We start from the raw sequence: 20,390 nt of genomic DNA, 5'->3' as shown, positions 1-20,390 counted from the left end.
CTGGCCCGGTGTATATGGTATCAGGGACTAATTCTGTTGCTCTGAAAACCTAATCTAATGTGAAATTTGAAATCCTCAGAATTTTACTTTGGCAACTGAAAATTTAAGACTAGGAATTTTATTCAATTTATGATTAAAGATGTTTAAGAAACGATTCAAATCGTTATTTTTGGTTTGTATGACAAGTGGATAAGCACAATAGTTTGGAACAGTGAATAGGGTTTGCTAACGCGAGGGGCGCTAGCTTAGACCATGCGTTCCTGTTCTCAGCGTTTCATTTAATGGGCATATCCCATTGTAATACAAATAAAGTGATTTGAAATTATGATGCAGGCCACTATGACATGAGGTGCAGTGACTGCAGATTCAAAATTCAGTGTATACTGAGAAGACGGAGGGACATGCTTCATGGAACCATGATGTTAGTTCACTTGATGAGCTGGAGGCCACTGTAACAAGGGGTTGAGTGGCTGAGATTTAAGATTCATCCTTCACTGAGAACACAGGGACACGCTATATGGAACCACGATCTGTATTCACTTGATGAGCTGGAGGCCACTGCGACAAGGGGTGGGGAGACGCAGATTCAAGATTCATCACAGATTAAGAACACAGGTACATGCTACATGGAATCATGATGTTTATTCACTTGATGAGCTTGAGGCCACTACAGAAAAGCAGTAAGATGAGAAATGACAAACAATGATTTCAGTCAAGGAACATTATCTTGAATAATATAATTTCATCATTCTTAAAATATTTCATCATGTTATTGTCCTCCACAATCAGTTGATTTGCAGAGAACCAGCTACACAGAAAAGTAGGAGGTTCTAGCATTGTGTAGTCAGGAAAACCACAGACAACAACAGAAGAAAAAACATACTCAACAGCAAGTATGGCAAATTAGTATCAAAAGATAGTAGTTCTTGAAGTTAATAAAAATAAAATATTCCTAAAATATTTCTCAAAACATGATATTGGATCCTCCTGTTACAATACAGTCAATTACCAATTTTGAGTTCATGTCACTAAAAAATTGTGACTATGGTTAGCTTGGGCTAAGAAACACAGTATCAAGTAAACTATGCATATCATTATACAGAAACACTATGAAATCGCAATGCTGCTGATTATTGTCAATTTTAAAGAAATAATTTTATTGTATAATTTTCTGTGACAAGATTGCATTTGGATGCAATCAATTTCATCCAAATTATGCAAGTTTTTTTTTTAACATCAATGCCATATCATAATACCAATAATTACCAATATTGTTTCAGTTTGAATTCATACACAACTGCTGGTATAAGTCTGGAAAAAAACCCAATGAAAACAGCATGTTCTAGGTGTCAGAGTATATACTGAAGACCAGTAGCAGTACACACCTAAACAAAAAATCTTTTATCAAAATAAAAGAAAAAAAAAAGAAAAAAATAAGCGCCATAAAATATTTGGTTGCAAATGAATGAACACTGTTACTTATGTGCATGATTCCAGCAGGATGTTATCTATGTAAAAATATGACTCAAAAACAATACATCGTTGTCCCTGCACCTCAGGTCTGTGGCAAGAAATCCCTCCTACAAAACTTGCTATGCTGTTGACTATGGAATTCTGTCCCCTGTGTAGATCAAAGCCTCCCAAGAGGGGATGAGGCAACACTAAACAGTATTCCATAATCAGGACGACTTCAAAATAATAGTAGTGACTTTACAATGTCTATTTCAAATATACCAAAACACAACTACAGTGGAAGTATTTCATAGCGCTACGGCCAGATTATTTAAGAAGAATGAAACGGAAAAAGGTCTGGCATTGACTGTTAAGTTCTTACATCAAGAAGTGATTATTCACAATTTGTCAAGGGCTTCATTAAAGAAACCAGTGAGGGGAATAGATGAATCAATAGCAAAGAAGTGAATAAAATCTATTTCTAAAAGCAAAGTAGAGCAGACATGCTTCCCAAACCAATGATAAACACCACTGACGTTACACAGTACCATGTACATACAGGATATATAGAGCTATGTACATCGGCGCCATGCTACACACGTAACATCTGTGCCTACTACACAACTGAGGTATACACGGACTGCAAGGACAGGGCTGCTGATTCCCATCCCACCATCCGCCTCGTTACATACACCTGTACAGAACGTCTCTAAGATGAGTAGTGACAGTGTTACAACATAAGCTGTGATTCTGTGCCCGACTAATTTCATTACTGACAATGAAACTCAAGACTTAAAGCGTGTTTCTTACAGACTTCTAACATATATGAAGAAATCATTTAAAGGAAAACAAAGTGTTTAAAAACCTTCCAATTTGGAATGGCAGAAAAAAAAGTCAATTCTTGAGAGCCAGCTATCATCAGCTAATTCTTGAAAGTCTGTTTCTCATCAAATCTATGAACGCCTTTTACTTGAATTAAAATATGTATAGCAGAATAGAAGTTACTTGTAATAAATTGATACTGGTTTACGTCTGAGACATCTGGTAACCAACTTTGATGTACTTAACACCAACAGATGCAAAGTATATAACATGATAAATATAATAGTAGAAATGTTCACAAGACGCTCTTGCTGTAAGGCAAAAACTGTAGTGACACTTGATGCTGCTATGACATGTTCAAGCACGGTATACCTCATCTTCTCTCAACACACCAAAACACACCAGATGGGACAGTGGAAAAACAGACACTCAGGGGGAAAGGTTCACATCAAAAATCAAATATTTTTGGGTGTATATAGAAATATAATATTCATGTGTCAACTGAAAAGGTGAGTACACCAAAATATACTCAGAGGACTTTCACAATTTAAATCCAACTTCACGAAATTATTCCAAGAACTTGGTCACACATAAGATACCTTGTTGAAGAAACAAGATATCGGCATGAGCTGACCCTTCTAGTTCCTGAGGGTGGGGAGTAGGGCTGGGACAGATCAAAATTTTCTGCCTGATTACCCAACCCCTTACACTACCCAACTCCTTACTACTCTACCCTACCCCCCTACCCATTATGTTAATTCAAAACTTTGTGAGAATTGGCAATATATTCTTCAGCCTAGAGGCTACAATTTTGAGTTTTTCAATATGTTAGCCATGTATTACCCAACTCATTACCCACCCATGCAGGATATCTGGGCTACCCGTCTCTGCCCTAGTGGAGAGTCTGTGACATAGTTTGATAATGTGGGACTTGTCGGGTACCAGCTGAACATGGCTGTGTCAGACAACAGGGTAAATCTACACACTACAAATGTGACATCTTCCCACACTAATGTGTAGGATGTGTGCTTATTGATAGCCCTGCCCAAAACAAGGTTGTAACATTGTAATTTCACTAATTTACATATCAGATTGTTTCGATAAATGACAGTGTTAGGATGAAAGGTGATATGACCACAGACATGAAATAGATGACCAAGTCTGGCTGATGGATGTCAACACAAAGTGGCTTGGTCAGTGACAGATGGAATGTGACACAGCCATTTGGGAGCAGACACCACATCTGTGAACTTGACAACCTATACTTTGAAACAGCCAGGGCCTCTTAGTCACACAGCAACGAAATGGCACATATTTGAAATAAATTACACTGATGTCCCACAACACGACATGTACATAACCATTTCCAGTACGTATGTAATTAACAACACTGTCATCTGAAAAAGCGTGATGAAGCTGGAATCAATCAGCCTATACAATTTGACATTCAGGATGAGAATCTACATAGATGTGTTCCATTCCTACAACACTTAGACTTTAATGGACCATCAACATTCAACATGACATCATGATTGACAGGCACACTGTTACAATGTAATATATCATAACAATGAAATGTACAACATTTGTCTCCTCTCAATGAAACAGTAGTTACAATTGACAAAAGTCGCTATAAGAGCCGTTTTAATCCATGCACATCATACACTCAAGTTCCTTCATACTAAAGATTTAGTACAACACAAAGAATATTATCTGACGAATAAATGCAAAGGAGTATAAACATTAGAGTCTTGACGTTCGCCATTATCTGAACCAAGCATTGAGGGCGACAATTATTAATGTTGACCTTGACCTTAGTTGTCAGGATTGTTTGGGTCTTCCTCGTCGTGTCGGAGGCGATATTCCTGGAGAGTCTTGTGGATGGTCTCAGAGGAGTATTTGCATTTTGGCGACTGACAGGCGCATGTGAACTGTTTCCACTTGATAATCCAAAACTTTTCGCCATAGTCAAATCTGAAAGTAAAAAGCGCCATTGTTAATAGCTGATGTTAAAGTTTAATTATGCCATCATTATTACATAAAAAACAGCTTTAATTATATCTTTCAAAATAGCCATAAAAACTGAAATTACCGTAATTTGAGTTGTTTCTAATGAGTCAAGGTTGAAAAAGGTCTAATAACTTTTTGTTCCTCAGTAATTGAAGTAAAATGCTATTACATTGAGCGTGCTTCACTGTGGGTAGTGATGGTTTCCACACCTGATGTATGATGCAACATGAAAATCCTTGTTAATATATAACCATCAGAAGACGAACATATCAAGCAAATCTACGGCATGACCTTCACACATGACCTTGCTGGCAAAGGTTCATTTGGCTGACTACTTAAGGTTATTTGTCCATGACCTCAACCTTTGACATTTCTGACTGATCATTTGGCTCAATATTGGAAGGTCATTTGTGTGAATCAATCATTATATACCCAATTTATCATCCAGTTTCAATATATTTTAGTCTGATCTTTGACATATTCAATATTGACAGATTGGGAAGTTATTTAACTTGACTTAGATTTCGGGGGCGATGATCTAAACACCATATTTCATACACAGTTAATCAAAAGTAGTTTCAGTTCTGAGTGCTTGTGTTATTTTCAGTACTGCATTACACTGTGACATGAAGGCTGATGATGCAGGTTGTGTTCCTTGTTTAGTACAACATCCACAGCCACTGGTACACTCTCATTTCCCACTCATAATAACCAGCCTTACAACACTCAAGATTGAGACAAATGATTTTTCTAAATGTGGAGCCATCTTCCTAAAATACTTCACAACAATTTGCCTATCTAAAGTAGTTACAAACAAGGTCAAACATTCCATTTGGATTTACCAAAAATACTTCCTTTAAACACATGCCCCTTGGCCCATTACAGGACATGAGGACAGGCCAAGTTCTCGTGTACACTGTTACGGGGCACAGCCAATAACGAACATGCTATTATACACGTAATTTGATAAGTCACTGTCAATTAGTTTTCCTTCATTTTTGGGCACATGGTAATTGCTGCAGTCATTCAAACTTGCTGCTGGCTAGTTTGGCTATTATGCTCTAGTAATGTGTATTTCTCAACCTATTATGTGTTAAGGACTGTCAATTGTTGCCTATGAGGTACAGAGGGAGCACAGAAGTGTAGAGATGACTGGGAGAACTTGTACTTGTAAGGGTATGGAGAGTCTTGGTAATGTGTCTTGGTAGCAGGGAAAGGGTTAATGTTGGCGTCTTGGTAGGGGGAGAGGGTGAATGTTGGCGTCTTGGTAGGTGGAAAGGGTGAATGTTGGTGTGTCATGGCGGGGGAAGAGGTTGGTGTTGGTGTGCCAGGAGGGAGACAGAGTGAATGCTGGTGTGTCTTGGTAGGGTGAGTGAGTGAGTGAGTGAGTGAGTGAGTGAGTGAGTTTAGTTTTACGCCGCACTTAGCAATATTCCAGCTATATGGCGACGGTCTGTAAATAATCGAGTCTGGACCAGACAATCCAGTGATCAACAACATGAGCATCGATCTGCGCAATGGGGAACCGATGACATGTGTCAACCAAGTCAGCTAGTCTGACCACCCGATCCCGTTAGTCGCCTCTTACAACAAGCATAGTCACCTTTTATGGCAAGCATGGGTTGCTGAAGGCCTATTCTACCCCGTGACCTTCACGGGTCGTCTTGGTAGGGAGGAGAGGGTAAATGTTGGTGTGTTGGTGGGGAAAGGGGATGAAATTTGGTGTGTCAGGAGAGAAGGGATGAATTTTGGTGTGTCAGCACAGAATGGGAATGAATCTTAGTGTGTAACAGGGGAAAGGAGTGAGTGTTGGTGTGTCTGAGGGGAGAAGGGATGAACGCTGGTGTGTAAGTGGGGAGGAGTGATGAATGCTGGTGTGTAAGTGGGGAGAGGGGATAAATGCTGGTGTGTGAAGGGGGGAGGGGATGAATGCTGGTGTGTAAGTGGGGAGAGGGGATAAATGCTGGTGTGTAAGGGGGGGAGGGAGAAGGGATGAATGCTGGTGTGAATGCTGGTGTCATGGTTGCAAGAGGGATGAATGTTGGTGTGTCGGGAAGAGGGAGTGAATGTTGGGGGTCAGGTATAGGAGAGTATGACATCAAAACAACCCAAAAAACATACATATAAAAAAATAACAACTAATGATTGATAAACATTCCAGACGTAGGAACATGCCAGTGAATGGACATAAGCATGAAAAAACGTTTACAGGATGTGTTTGAAACTGGTTCTCTGAAGACATAGACATTGAAAGGAGGGGGCATTTATCCTTTCTCTCTGGTGCCTGAAGGGTGATATGGATGACCTAGAATATACATGATTGTTGTCAAACATCTTCCCTGAAAATACTGGTAAGCGACCAGGGAATCAATGCCCTGGCAGTCTTAGCTGTGGAAGTACTGCTAAATGGTGGATGTGACTGAATGTTTTACATTCCCTCAGAAAAGAATGCAATAACACAGGATTAATTCAGCTGATCAGAATGCATGAATTACATAGAACACAACTAAATCCTACTCGTATATAATACTTGCACACTTTCCCAAATTACTCCAAAGCAGAATATCATTCAAATCAACTCCTGGTTATTCATGCCATGTTCAGGTGTGTAAGCCATCACACGTACTCATTTCTGTCACGAAAAAATTGCAGAACACAATTCTACTCTCAATGGACATAAGGCAAAAATTTCAAAGATCTCTAAATCAGCTTAATTTGGCCATCAACTCAATCATCTTTAAAAAGAAATCCTCCCAGATGCCCTATCTGCTAGCATTAACACGCGCACACACCGCAAAACATGGCAAAGGATCAACTATCACCTACATTTGGATGAAAGTGTTTCAGGAGTTTTATTTTAATTAACAACTGTCACCATCTGACAGTGTCTCTGGGGACCACAACAACTTATCTCACAGAAAAGTTCACTTCAAACATGTTTCATAGAGTCAGTAACTTCCACAAAAACTGGCGAAATATCACAGTAGTTGCCAAGCTCTGAAATGGCAGGCCAAGCAGCAAAGAATTAATTAATCAAATTGCATTTCATCTTGCAGTCCCCAAGAAATTTCCTGTTGATTTTTAGATGGCACACCAACTAAAATCTCATCAAACAGTTTCTTCACTCTTGTGTGAGGGAGGCATTTCACATGCCTTTCATCATTAGCTTAGCATCCACTTACATTATTACTCTGCAAAGCACCAATAACAGGTCCACAGCCAGTGAGAACTCTGCACACCTTTGGCTGGACTGTCTACAGCTTGATGCGGTGTACTGTCTGCAGTTTGGTGACAAGTACATGTACACCTGCTATTTGATGACTAAGTACACTTACATTCTCAGAATATTGATGCACTGTACACCTCTCCAACTGTCTGCTGACAAGTACACCTCCATTATTAGCAGCTTGATGTACTGTACAAATGTTTAGCTGTCTGTTGTTTGGTGACAAGTACATCTACATTCTCAACAGCCTGATGTACTGTAATCTACATAAGTGCCTGCCACCCATTGTAGCTGGATTTGATCATCCCACTTAAGTGAGTGAGTGAGTGAGTTTAGTTTAATGTCACACCCTGCAATATTCCAGCTATATGGCGGCAGTCTGTAAATAATTAAGTCTGGACCAGACAGTCCAGTGATCAACAATGTGAGCATCGATCTGCGCAACTGGAAACCAATGACGTGTCAACCAAGTCAGTGAGCCTGACCACCCGATCCTGTCAGTCGCCTTTCCTGGCTTGCATGGGTTGCTGAAGGCCTATTCTACCCCGCGATCTTCAAGGGCCTCATCCCACCCAAACTGCTGTAGCAAATAATTCATGAATGACTGAATGCCACATTTGTGGCATCCACACTTTTTGCCTTGTTGCAGGCAGCAAAAGAATTCAATTTACTGTTACACAGCAATCTATGAGGGTACTAAGTACTAAGTACTAAGCCCTAGCACAAAGGACGCACAGTATAAAGTATTCATAAGAATACTTCCCATGTTGACAGCCAGCCTTTGAATCAAATACACAGCCAGGCAGCACATTAGTGCAGGTGTCAAAGTGACTTGCAGGGGCTTAGCTAACATTATAAAAAATATAGCCAAGACTTACACATGATTGTTGCTAAAAAGCTTAAGCAAGCCCTCAATACTACATAAATATAAAGCTTTGCAACTTATCAAGCCAACACAAAAAAATCTGGCTGACTAACATCTGACATGGTATTTTCTACTCATGATAATGGATAAAACCGGCTACCATACAGTCAATCTCCTATGTTTAAATCCGACACCATTCTTGCTGGTACTGTGCCATCTTTGAGCGAAGCAGAGTTGTCACCAGATAGAGATGTGGGGAATCAAACACTCAGCTTCGGCATGATGAGCAGGAGCTGTAACCACTTGGCTACCTGACTGCCCCACTGCTTGTTCTGAACAGGCATATGAAAAGGAGCAGGTGAGACCGAAAAAAATATGTGAGCTGAGGATACCTAAAGCAAACATCCCTGTTATAATACAACTAATGAGCATCAGTCTGAATGACCAAAGGCCAAAGAAATTCCAAATGGCAGGATGTGATTGAGAGCTGACAATGATAAAAGCTGTTGTAAGGTTGATGTCAACAGTGACTTGTCCCTGGATAGTTATGGCAGGTTGTATTGTCAGCTACTAATGTGCAGAAAGCTGTTACTCAACCTGGATGAACCAATCATGGATATGGCGGTTATCTATGGAGTGATCAGTCATATGTGTATTCTGCATGGTCTGAATTCCTGCTTCCAGGACTAGTGCGAGTGAGTGAGCATGTGTTTATGTTACTTTTAGCAATATTGCAGCAATATTCCGGCAGGGAACACCAAAAATGTTCTTCACAAATCGTTGGGGAATCAAACCTTGGTCTACAGGGTGTTGTGCAGAGACTTTAACCACTACGCTACCCCAGTGCCCGGAGTCGAACAAAATCACAGGTGCCAGGTGGCAACTGGTTGTTGTCCGGATGGGGACAGTGCCAGCACTGCAGCACCACAGCTTTTTAGCCAAGTGAGATAAGAAGCTGTAGACACCATGGGAATTGTAGCAACAGGTGCTTGCTTCTTTTTCAATCTCTTGTTTTTAGGCTTTCTTTTTTTTGGTGCATTTTAATACCCAACGCAAAACACGTTGTGGGGGATGAGAACAGGTTTATGCATGCCAAAATGAGCAACTGTGGAACACTGAGGATCAGCTGAAAACAAATGACCTTTCGAATAGCAATCCTTGCCCCAGCACTTTCAAAAAAAACTTTGATTTGTGAAAACTACTAAATCTCTGCATTATGGCACTACTGACACTGTGACTACTCACATGCAGCAAAGTAAATCTATTAAAGCACTAGCAGATTCTATGACAAAGACATAACCACTGAAGTCAACGTATCCCATACTATTTCCCCATATGGAGGTAAATAGCCTAACACTGACAGGTCCCGACAATCTATATGTTTCTGCCCATCAATATCTCATCATCAATCATGGAAGTTTAAAGACAAATGATTCAGAGTTAATGCTCACTTTCGAAAAGGTACAATATAAACAGATGAGTTACAAGTACTATATCGTACACAAACTGCAGAGATACTCAGCGACCAAACAGATATGTTACACTGACAAGAAAACAGTGGACTGATCAGTGTTTCCGTCATCCGGTATATACTGTATTTTGACAGGTACAAAGTTAGAATATCCAGTAATTTCAAAGGCTGTCAATCACCGTGTCAGGCATATTTTAATATCAATTTTCTAAATACCTCTGTCAGTTTTATTTCTTCATGAAAAACATTAAATCTTCACAATGACATTGAGAAGTTGTCAAATAGCAGTTTGGGAAAACCCCAAGAGACGAATAGCAGCATTGACACTTTACCATTCCCTCTACATTTCAGACTGGTTGTTAGGGTGCAAGGTCTCGCACACTAAGAAAAGCATGATCACTTGACCAGTAATATATACAAATGACCGGTATTTGAAATGCCAGCCAGTCACAATGTCCAGTTATTTAAAAAAATGCCCTCGGACACACTGTTCATCCCCTTCTGTGCAAAACTCGTGAGTGAAGACTGAAGGTGGTCAGATTAATGAGTCTGACTTTCCATTTGCTCTACTGCATTTCTAAAGCAATCCAGCCTTGATTAATGATTAGTAACAGCAGACACCAACAAAAGCTTTTTGTCTGCTGTACAATTGGAACTTCACTGTAAATCTATCTGATGTGGGGCACTGAACCCGTGAAGATCTGGGTTAGAATTGATCTTCAGTGACCCATGCTTGTCAAGAGGCGACTAACAGGATCGGGTGGTGATGCTGCGCAGATCGATGCTCATGCGGTTGATCACTGGATTGTCTGGTCCAGACTCAATTATTTACAGACCATATAGCTGGAATATTGCCGAGTGTGGTGTAAAACTTCAATCACATTGAAACCTGTTGATAATGGCTCAGTTATACAAACTTTGACATAGATAGTTTAATAATTTTTCCATGTAGTTTTTGACAAGGCTTAATGAGGACAAGTGACTCAATTTCTCTGTGCAATTAATAGAAAGCCTGGGTGTCAGGAACATACCTCACCAGCAAGTTTTGAGTTCAGTGGTTTATGATCTACATGAATCAGTAATGGAAAACAGGGCCTGCCCAACACTGTCTAATGAGTGTGTTCAACGTTTCAGACAGAAATACTTGATGGTTGGTTTTGTCCTATTGGAGCAGCCAAGTATAATGACAAAGCCTGACTGGTTAGGGAACAACGTACACGATGATTCACAGCACATTAACATATTCCTGACATGTACTGTTATTATGCAGCACTGATCAGCAACACTGCTAATAACACCTGTCTATTACTGTGTGAAGTGAGGAGTAATGAAAGGCTCCAAACACTGACACTGTGGCTGAATTATGACGACTTGTTGATCTGACAAGGCAGATGCATTAATTCTGTTATCCAGCATATACCAGACTTTGACCAATACAAAGTTTGAACATCTGAAAATTTAAAAGGCTGTTGGTCACTGTATCTGGCAAATTTTAAAACTCTGTCAAGTTTATTTTTCTAAGAAAAAGGTAATGACATGCAGGAGTTGCCAAATAAAAAAATAGCAGTTTTGGGAAATCCCAGGCTACAAATAGTGACGATGCATTGCAGTACCCTCTACAATTCTGATTGGTCATTTGGGTGCAAACTCTCACACACAATGAAAAACAGAATCACTTGACAGATAAAATTTACAAAAGATTGATTTTTGAAATGATAGCAAATCATCATGTCATGAAAAAGATCAGCCGAAACACTGCCTATAAAGGTGGTCAAGAAATAAATGCCTTGTGGTTCTGTTTCAAATATTGTCATGCAGAATCTTTTTGGTCATGATTCAAAAACCAATTTAACTACGAGTAGGAAGTAGTTTTGATCTTTTAACTTGATGAAAACAAACCATAACTTAATTGATTCTCAAAATAACTTTAGACTGTGATGTCACAATTTTAAAAAATGGTGGCGCCCTGTCGTGAAAATCTGCCAGTCTGAGTGTAAATGCTGTTTAGCATTGTTTTCACAGAGTTACAAAATCTAAACTACTTTGTACTGGTAGTAAAATAAGTATTTGATTGATAGACAATAGGATTTTGCATGACATTGCTCATAATATAACAATTTCACTCTTGGAAGCAAAGTGGGTTACAGAATTATTGTCACTTCGAGCACAACCCGAGGAGAAAATGTTACAAGTTGTGCCATGCAAAATCCTTTTCTTCATCAATCATTTACTACAACTAGTAAGTAGTTTTTTGTTGTTTTTTTAATTCAATAAAAACAAATCTAAACAGCATCTTCTCTCTGGGAAGCGAGGTAGGTCTCGAACCAGCTGTCTTAATACATAAAGGTTTCCGAAACACTCGCTTCGCACTCACAAACTACATATTTAGCAGAAACTGAGGAGTCCAGTGGAAATCTGTGCATGGTGACACCATCACCCAAAACCTGAAAGCATTTGACTGCAACACAACAATTTGGCATGTCTTTGCTGATGTCGGGAAATCTGCAAAGTGACGAGTTTGTCACACATTTTATAAACAACTAACCGAAAATCATTCCTCACATGTCATTGCAGGACTTTGCCAACAGAGTTACGTAACCTGTCTGTGGTTTCATTGGCAGGTTAGAGTACAGCTGACGACTTTTTTGCAACTTTTAATGGCCTGGAATGAATAGATCGATCAAGTCTGTCAATCAAAGCTGGCGCATGCGTCGATTTCGGCCAATCAGTAGGCCGGGCACGCATCGTGGATTTGTCAGACTTATTTCTGGGGTCAAACGAAGTCTCCGAAGCGATGACCTTCGAACTATGCCGTTCACACTCGCAATATCTATTGTACATTGCCACGATTTGATGAGTACCTTCAACAAACCTTTTGGGTGAAGACAAAAAAACTGAGATTGATCAAGGAATGCGATAGGCCTCCCTATCAGTTAATTGTCGGCACTGTCGTTCTGGAAACCTACGTCTGCTCGAAGTTGAGAAAGTGCATGAATTTCCACACTTTCGCACATGTGCAAAACCATTACCAATTAGATGACAACAACTGGCACTTTAAGGATTCGCAAGTGTCATAAACACGGATATTTTTTGTAACTATAAAATTGTTTTTGCTTATCGTTTTAGTCAATACTGGGCATTGGTTTGGTTAGACAATAAAGCTGGAACGAGATGGGCGAGAAGGCCGTGACACTATGTAAACAAATCTGATAGCGATCTGATTTCGGTTAGGGACGACCAACATGGCAAAACTTGTTACATTAAAAAACAATGTGATAATATGGTTGCCTTCGATCTTAGATATTCTTAAATTTGTCACACATTTTATGATGTTGTCAAGTTTCAAAAGCACAATCTGAAGGGTTACTGTGCAGTACACTATCTGTTAATAGCGCAAAATATTTGAAGAGTAATATTTTTTTATTCAAAGGAACAGTCAGCAGATGTTTATCACGCAATATCCAAAATATGAAAAGCATTTCAAATGATTGTCTATAAAACCATGCCTTAAATATTTCAGAATTTCCATAAAGAGATGTGGATTGAGACGAAAACTATGTGAGAATAGTCTAGTGACTTTCTAGAATATTGGAGGGAATTAAACCAAACTGTACTTCTTAACTAAGAGAATATTATTTGTTTCTAATTTTTGTTACTACATATTTTTTTCATGTAGGAGTGGTACATTGGTAAACTTTAGGAATAATACAGTCAGTAAAACTGTCATTTTAATTACTTCAATGGAAATGGTAGCAAGATATCTTTTAAGAATCTTGCATCCTTTAGTAAACGTTGAAAGGTAATAAAATAAATAGTAATATAGTCAATTATAAGTATACCTAACTGAGTGACATATTTGATTCATGTGGTTTGAAAGCAGTATCAGGGATACTTAGACAAGACTACAGACATGTCATGGCAGAGCAATAACTTGGCTCTAGTTTCTTGGCTCCTTAGTAACTTAGTTTCTGCTTTCAGATGTTTTTAAGAAACACAGTTGACTATTCATGTATATTGAAACACACACTTAATACAGATTTGATGTGATGCTTCTTGGAAATCACCAGCTCTTGAGGAGGTTACCAATGTTTTATGACTGAGCCAAAATGGTGTTTATCAAGATGGACAAATTGTTCAAGGTATGTTGATGAATGGTTATTTGGAAAATTAGCTTCATTTTAAATTGCACACTGGTTTGCAGGATGTGAATGCTTTAGGGCGTTTTCCTAAAGTTTTGTTATGACTTTTACCACTTTTTCAAACAACTTTAACATGTTTTGATGACATTAGTAAGTATTCCAGAAAAGGAAACAGATCAGATTTCGTGTTATGTCCTCTAGGGATATGGTCTCAGATATAATAAAACAAAGATTACTAGCGTCATTGTTTAAGAAGCAAAGATATACATATGTAATTTTATTATTATTATTTATTTTTATGTACATATGTAATTTTTTTGACAAAATGCTTTGAATTTTGGAGATATCCTTTACACCTTATGTCCATTACTAATTATCTCTGAAGAAACCTAGTTAACTGTTTTGGTAACTGTGGATCCTCTGTTCAGGGATTTTATTGTTTCTGAAAGATGGGTCAGTGTACAGGTGCAGAGTGTATTTTGGATCTTCAGTGTTATGGTGGTGTTATGTACCTGAACATAAACGCTAGCAGTTCATGAAGTCCAGGAATTGTGAAACTTTGTAAATTAGGATTCCACAACAAAGTACACACAGAAAAATAAATTGAATAGGATGATAAAAAAAAATATATTTCCATATATTAAGTGTCATTTTAGGATGGTGTACAGATTTGAAGAGGGAAATTTTATTGAGATTTACTGAAGATTAGCTGCTGAATATTTGCTTCTGAGTATGTTTCTGCTAGTATGGAAATATTTTTCTGGTTTGTTACTCAAAGGTATAAACCCATGCTTTCACATAAGTGACTGAACTAAATTTGAACATCGGATAAGAGATCGAACTGAAGGCTCCTCGCACAGTGTTGACAATCTATTTATAGATACCAAAACGATCTGCAACTTGAATATGTGGTTGTGATCCCGGTTATTATAGAATTACGATGGGAGTCTATAGGTAAAAAAACAAATAACATACTTCAGTTTCACTTCCCTGCTAGTATCTTAGACGGACGTGAAATGCCAGACAGATTAATTATTTCGACACAAAATACGCTTCCAACACTCAGCCGCTGGCCGAGACGATTTTTCATCGGTCATATAACTCATTTTCTCTCCCTAATTAAAGTGTGTTAAATAAGATATATTAAAAATAAAATACGTAAAACTTTCTCCTTTAAATATCATTCACAAACGACGGATACCGAAGTACCAGAAAGAGAATTCATCAACACAGTTCTCAATTACGTACGTTTCGCTGGAGGTGACGCCATTGCCAGAGGTTGTCCCCCCCCCCCCCTACGTCAAAAAACAATGTGGGCGGGGCTTATCGGCCCGGACTGGATCAGTCTATTAACCACATGTTTTCTAAGAATGAATCTGGTGTTCCACCTAACATTAACCATAAGTCTTTCATATGTAATAGTTAAAAGGGTGAGTGAGTGACTTAAGTTTTACGCTGCACTCAGCAATGTTCCAGCTATATGGTGGCGGTCTGGAAATAATCCAGTCTGAACCAGACAATCCAGTGATAAACAACATGAGCATCGATCTGCGCAATTGGGAACCGATGACATGTGTCAATCAAGTCAGCCAGTCTGACCACCCGATCCCATTAGTCGCCTCTTATGACAAGCATAGTCGCCTCTTATGACAAGCATAGTCGCCTCTTATGACAAGCATAGTCGCCTCTTATGACAAGCATAGTCGCCTCTTATGGCAAGCATGGGTTACTGAAGGTCTATTCTACCCTGGGACCTTCATGGGTCTGGTTAAAAGTGTACAAAAAAATGTGAGTTTATTCATTCAAGAGACTAGAAACTACATGCCATATAGAAGGAATATCGCAGAATGTGGTGTTATACAGCAAACAAATACTGAAATAAACAAACCACCATTCTATATCATTGGAAAAGTAGGGCATATTCCATTTTGAGTGTTAGCATACCATTGGCCCCTGCTAATGTATGAGAAAATGTAATATATACATATATATCTATACAAATGAAACATTTCCAAAGGAATGGAATAAATTGTCAATTTTTGCCTTAATTTCTCTTCACCATCTGTTTCTTCTATGGTTGATTAATTTGCATTTATTCATGCTTGTAAATCAAGTGTCCCCTACTGTTTTCTGAACGGAATAAAATCAAGATGCAACAAAAGCCACAGTGGCTGTGCTGACTAACCCGAGTTCCTCGTGAGCTTTGATCTCCCTGGATGAGAAGAAGCAGATGCGAGGGAAGCGCAGGTCTTGATGGTCGACGAACACCTTCACTGGCACTACATTGGGCTCACACAGGTGGTTTATGAAGCGACTGATGTTTCCATACTTCCGGGCATCGATACAGTAGGTTTCACCATCCTGTAACCGGAATTGCTGGCAATTACCATCTGTGTACACACGATGTTCAGATTTTAATAATTATAATTAATTAATTAATAATTATTTTTCTCACATTTCAGAATGGGACAACTAAAGCAGGTCCCTCGGCACCCAGACAGTGTAACCTACCTTGTTATCTAGGTCAAACAAATACGAGTCATCTTCCCTCCTGTCTGCCTCGGAGTCTGAGATGAGTTCACCGATGTATCTGATGGAAACAAGAGCCATGTATCAATAACCACTGACACTGGCAAAGGGAGACAACCTGCATGCAGGCTACTACAAAACAATGGCAAGAGGCTGTACAAGAAGGCTAATAGAACCAATAATACTCACTCGCAAATGAAAGTTCCCTGAGGAATATCAGTGAGAGTTTTTACCCCCCAGCCCCGCCCATTGGTCCGCACAAGCTGTAGTCGGCACCTGCAAACATAACAACTCTGTTACTTGATGCTTGAACATTAGGCAGTGAGTAGTTTGGTTATGCTGTTCCTACTGACAGTTGGTCTGCACTTAGTTTTTCAGGATTTATGTTATAACACAGCTGCCATGTCCCTAATTACAGGTAGTGTTGCGTTGTGATCTTCAACACACAAAAGTGAGGTCAACAGACTCGTTTACAGTACAATACAGTAATGTGATTCAATGTTCTGCTGGGATTTTTACAAGCTGTACATTGTGACAGGCTAGCATTTCAAATTTTGGTCATTTGACAATTTTACTGGTCAAGTGATACTGCTTTTCGTTGCGTCCGAGACACAGCACTCGTAACGACCAATCAGAAATGTAGAGGTTATTGCAACGTGTAAATGTCACTGTTTTTAGCCTGGCTTTTCAAAACTGCTATTTTTTGTTTGACAACACTGTGAAAACGTAATCTTTTATGAGAACAAACGTTATTAACTGAGGTAAATAAGAAAGTTGATTTTAAAAATTTGTTGTGACTCACGTGATGCCATTTTGTACCACCCGGTTGTTGCAGTTGGTCCAACACCGACATGCCTTGTTACATTCAAACAGCAGTGGGGGCTCCACAAGGTTGAAATCTGTTGTCAGATGGCCAAACTGCAACAAATATCACATGTAACGCAATTGCTATCCAGACAAAAGACACATCTACTTCAACAATATCAACTGTTTTTGAGTACTTGTTAGGATTACTATTGTTATCTGTTCTGATTATTATTCGCAGACTAAAATATGTACATACAGCAAAGAGACAGAGATCCTGGCTCAGTTGGACTGGTTAACAGAGTCAGTGAATTTACTGTTAAGCAGCTATTAGCAATTTAGAGATTTTAGCAATATTCCAGCAATATCATGGCAAGGGACACCAGAAATGTGCTTCACACATTGTGCCCATATGGGGGAATTGAACCTGGGTCTTGAGCAAACACCTTATCCATGAGGCTATCCCATCACCCCCTTCACAGTGAAACATAGAAATGTAGTTATAGCCTCTCGAAGGATAATTTTGTAAAATAATATCACTGTTCACTCAGCTGAAGGACACAAAATCTGTAAGACACCCTTTTTGCATTTTGCATTCACACACATAAGATGGTGGAAGTTTTGGGGATAAGTCGCATCACCTTTCTTTTGGAGAAGTACTTTTGGACCTTCTCATAACCAAGAAGGTAGAAGATACCCTGTATCTAATAGTGAGTGAGGGAGTTAGGTCTCACGCCACTTTTAGCAATATTCCAGCAATATCCCAGAAGGGGACACCAGAAATAGGCTTCAAATATTGTACCCATGTTGGGAATCAAACCCAGGTCTTCGGCGTGACGAGCAAATGCTTTAACCACATGGCTACCCTACCTCCCTATCTAGGAGAGATTTGAAACAATAAAGTAATAATGTTTAGATACAAGGGAACAGTTTCCAATACCGGTTTTGAATATCATTGAAAACTGGTACCCAATTAGATTTGGCTTCATTAATTTTTTCGGCGAATTGGGTGTGATGTCTTATTTTGTCATGTAGGTTATAATTATATTTGTAAGTGTTCATTTAGTGCATTATTATCACTGCTGTTATTAAACAAACCACAACATGTCAGGTAGACCACTCTGTGCTGTATGTCCTCAGATCACTGTAGTTAACACTGAAGTTGGTCATTACCAGGCTCAACACAAGACTTTGTCTCAGGATCCCGATAGCACAACCTCTTAAATTTTGCGCAGTGTTGGTCATCATTGAGACATACCAGCAAAAAAAGCTCTAAGTACTTGCTCTAGGTTGAAATTCAACTGTAACTGACTGAAGGGGCTGACCAAGAAGTGTACTTTCTTGAGTATAGTGAGTGAGTTTAGTTTTGCGCCACACTCAGCAATATTTCAGCTATATGGCAGTGGTCTGGAACAGATACTCGAGTGATCAATAACAAAAGCATTGATCTACACAAGTAAATACGTCGACAGCGACCCTTATCGACTGTTCCCGTTAGTTGAATGTGTCGTGTAGGTAACTGTTTCTTTAATCTTAAAAGTCCATTTACTTTCATTATTATCACTGCTGTTATAAAACAAACCACGACATGTCAGGTAGACCACTCTGTGCTGTATGTCCTCAGATCACTGTAGTTAACACTGAAGTTGGTCATTACCAGGCTCAACACAAGACTTTGTCTCAGGATCCCGATAGCACAACCTCTTAAATTTTGCGCAGTGTTGGTCATCACAGAGACATACCAGCACAAGAAGCTCTAAGTATTTGCTCTAGGACCAAGAAGTGTACTTACTTGAGCATAGTGAGTGAGTTTAGTTTTACACCACACTCAGCAATATTCCAGCTAGATTACGGCAGTCTGTAAATAACTAAGTCTGGACCAGATAATCCACACATTAACAGCATAAGCATCGACAACGCAACTGGGATACGATGATGTGTTAACCAAGCCAGGGAGTCTGATCATCCAATCCTGTTAGTTGCCTCATACAACAATATGGCTTACTGAAGATCAATTCTTATCCAGAACCTCACTGGTCTTTTGAGCACAGGGTACAATGAGTAGCAGAATAAGTATCCTCTTTGGCATCCAGACATTTTACAAAAAATGTGTTTTCCAATATGAATGCTAGTTTGCTGAACACATAAATGCTAAATACAGCATGAGTTTTTTTACCTTGTCAAACCAGCACTTGACGCTGCTTCTAGCACACACACAGAACTGGGAGGAGCAGTCATCTTTACACCGACAGCTCTGTAACACAATGTAACACACTGTAACACAATATCACACAATGTAAAACACAAGAAAGGTGGGGTGACATGTCACACATGGAAAAGCAGAAGTAACACAATGTTACATATGAGGGAAGCGGAATAACACAATGTCAAATCAGGAAGGAGGAACAACACGATGTCACACATGAAGAAAGTGGAGTAACAATGCCACACATGAGAGAGGTGGGTTAACACAATCTCACACATGGCAGGTGCAGTAACACAATGTCATACACAATGAAGGTGGAGTAGCGCAATGTCATACACGAGGAAGGTGCAGGAACACAATGTCACACATGAGAAAGGTGGATTAACAAAATGTCATACATGAGAAAGGTGGAGAAACACAATGTCATAAATTAAAAAGGTTGAGTAACAAAATGTCATACATGAGAAAGGTGGAGAAACACAATGTCAAATTAGAAAGGTGGAGTAACAAAATGTCATACACGAGGAAGGTAGAGTATCGCAATGTCATACACGAGGAAGGTGCAGTAACACAATGTCACACACGAGGAAGGTGCAGTAACACAATGTCACACATGAGAAAGGTGCAGTAACACAATGTCACATGAGAAAGGTGGAGTAACAAAATGTCATACATGAGAAAGGTGGAAGAACACAATGTCACATGAGAAAGGTGGAGAAACAAAATGTTACATGAGAAAGATGGAATAACACAATGTCATACACGAGGAAGGTGCAGTAACACAATGTCTCAATTGAGAAAGGTGGAGTAACAAATCACTGTCAAAAAACAAATATGCCTCAGCTAACATGAGATGTCTTATTAAC

General features: G+C 39.2%; 1 protein-coding gene across 4 annotated transcripts in view; it reads right to left on the bottom strand.

The window, feature by feature from the left end:
* Nucleotides 1–627: 627 nt before the first annotated feature.
* LOC137273394 (histone-lysine N-methyltransferase EHMT2-like) overlaps nucleotides 628–20,390 on the bottom strand; it is a 68,895-nt gene continuing 49,132 nt past the window's right edge. For all 4 annotated transcript variants that reach the window (XM_067806044.1, XM_067806043.1, XM_067806046.1 and 1 more), the window contains exons 22-27: nucleotides 19,495–19,572; nucleotides 17,317–17,432; nucleotides 16,704–16,790; nucleotides 16,497–16,575; nucleotides 16,171–16,346; nucleotides 628–4,248 (exon numbers count right to left, since the gene is read on the bottom strand). In XM_067806044.1, coding sequence (XP_067662145.1) covers nucleotides 4,089–4,248; nucleotides 16,171–16,346; nucleotides 16,497–16,575; nucleotides 16,704–16,790; nucleotides 17,317–17,432; nucleotides 19,495–19,572 — 696 coding nt within the window. In that variant the 3' untranslated portion in view covers nucleotides 628–4,088. The remainder of the gene's footprint in view (nucleotides 4,249–16,170; nucleotides 16,347–16,496; nucleotides 16,576–16,703; nucleotides 16,791–17,316; nucleotides 17,433–19,494; nucleotides 19,573–20,390) is intronic.

The sequence above is a fragment of the Haliotis asinina genome, chromosome 2 (assembly GCF_037392515.1).
Source record: "Haliotis asinina isolate JCU_RB_2024 chromosome 2, JCU_Hal_asi_v2, whole genome shotgun sequence".
Lineage (NCBI taxonomy): Eukaryota > Metazoa > Mollusca > Gastropoda > Lepetellida > Haliotidae > Haliotis > Haliotis asinina.
The sequence above is the reverse complement of the archived record's forward strand: the minus strand, read 5'-3'. Positions and strand labels throughout refer to the sequence as shown.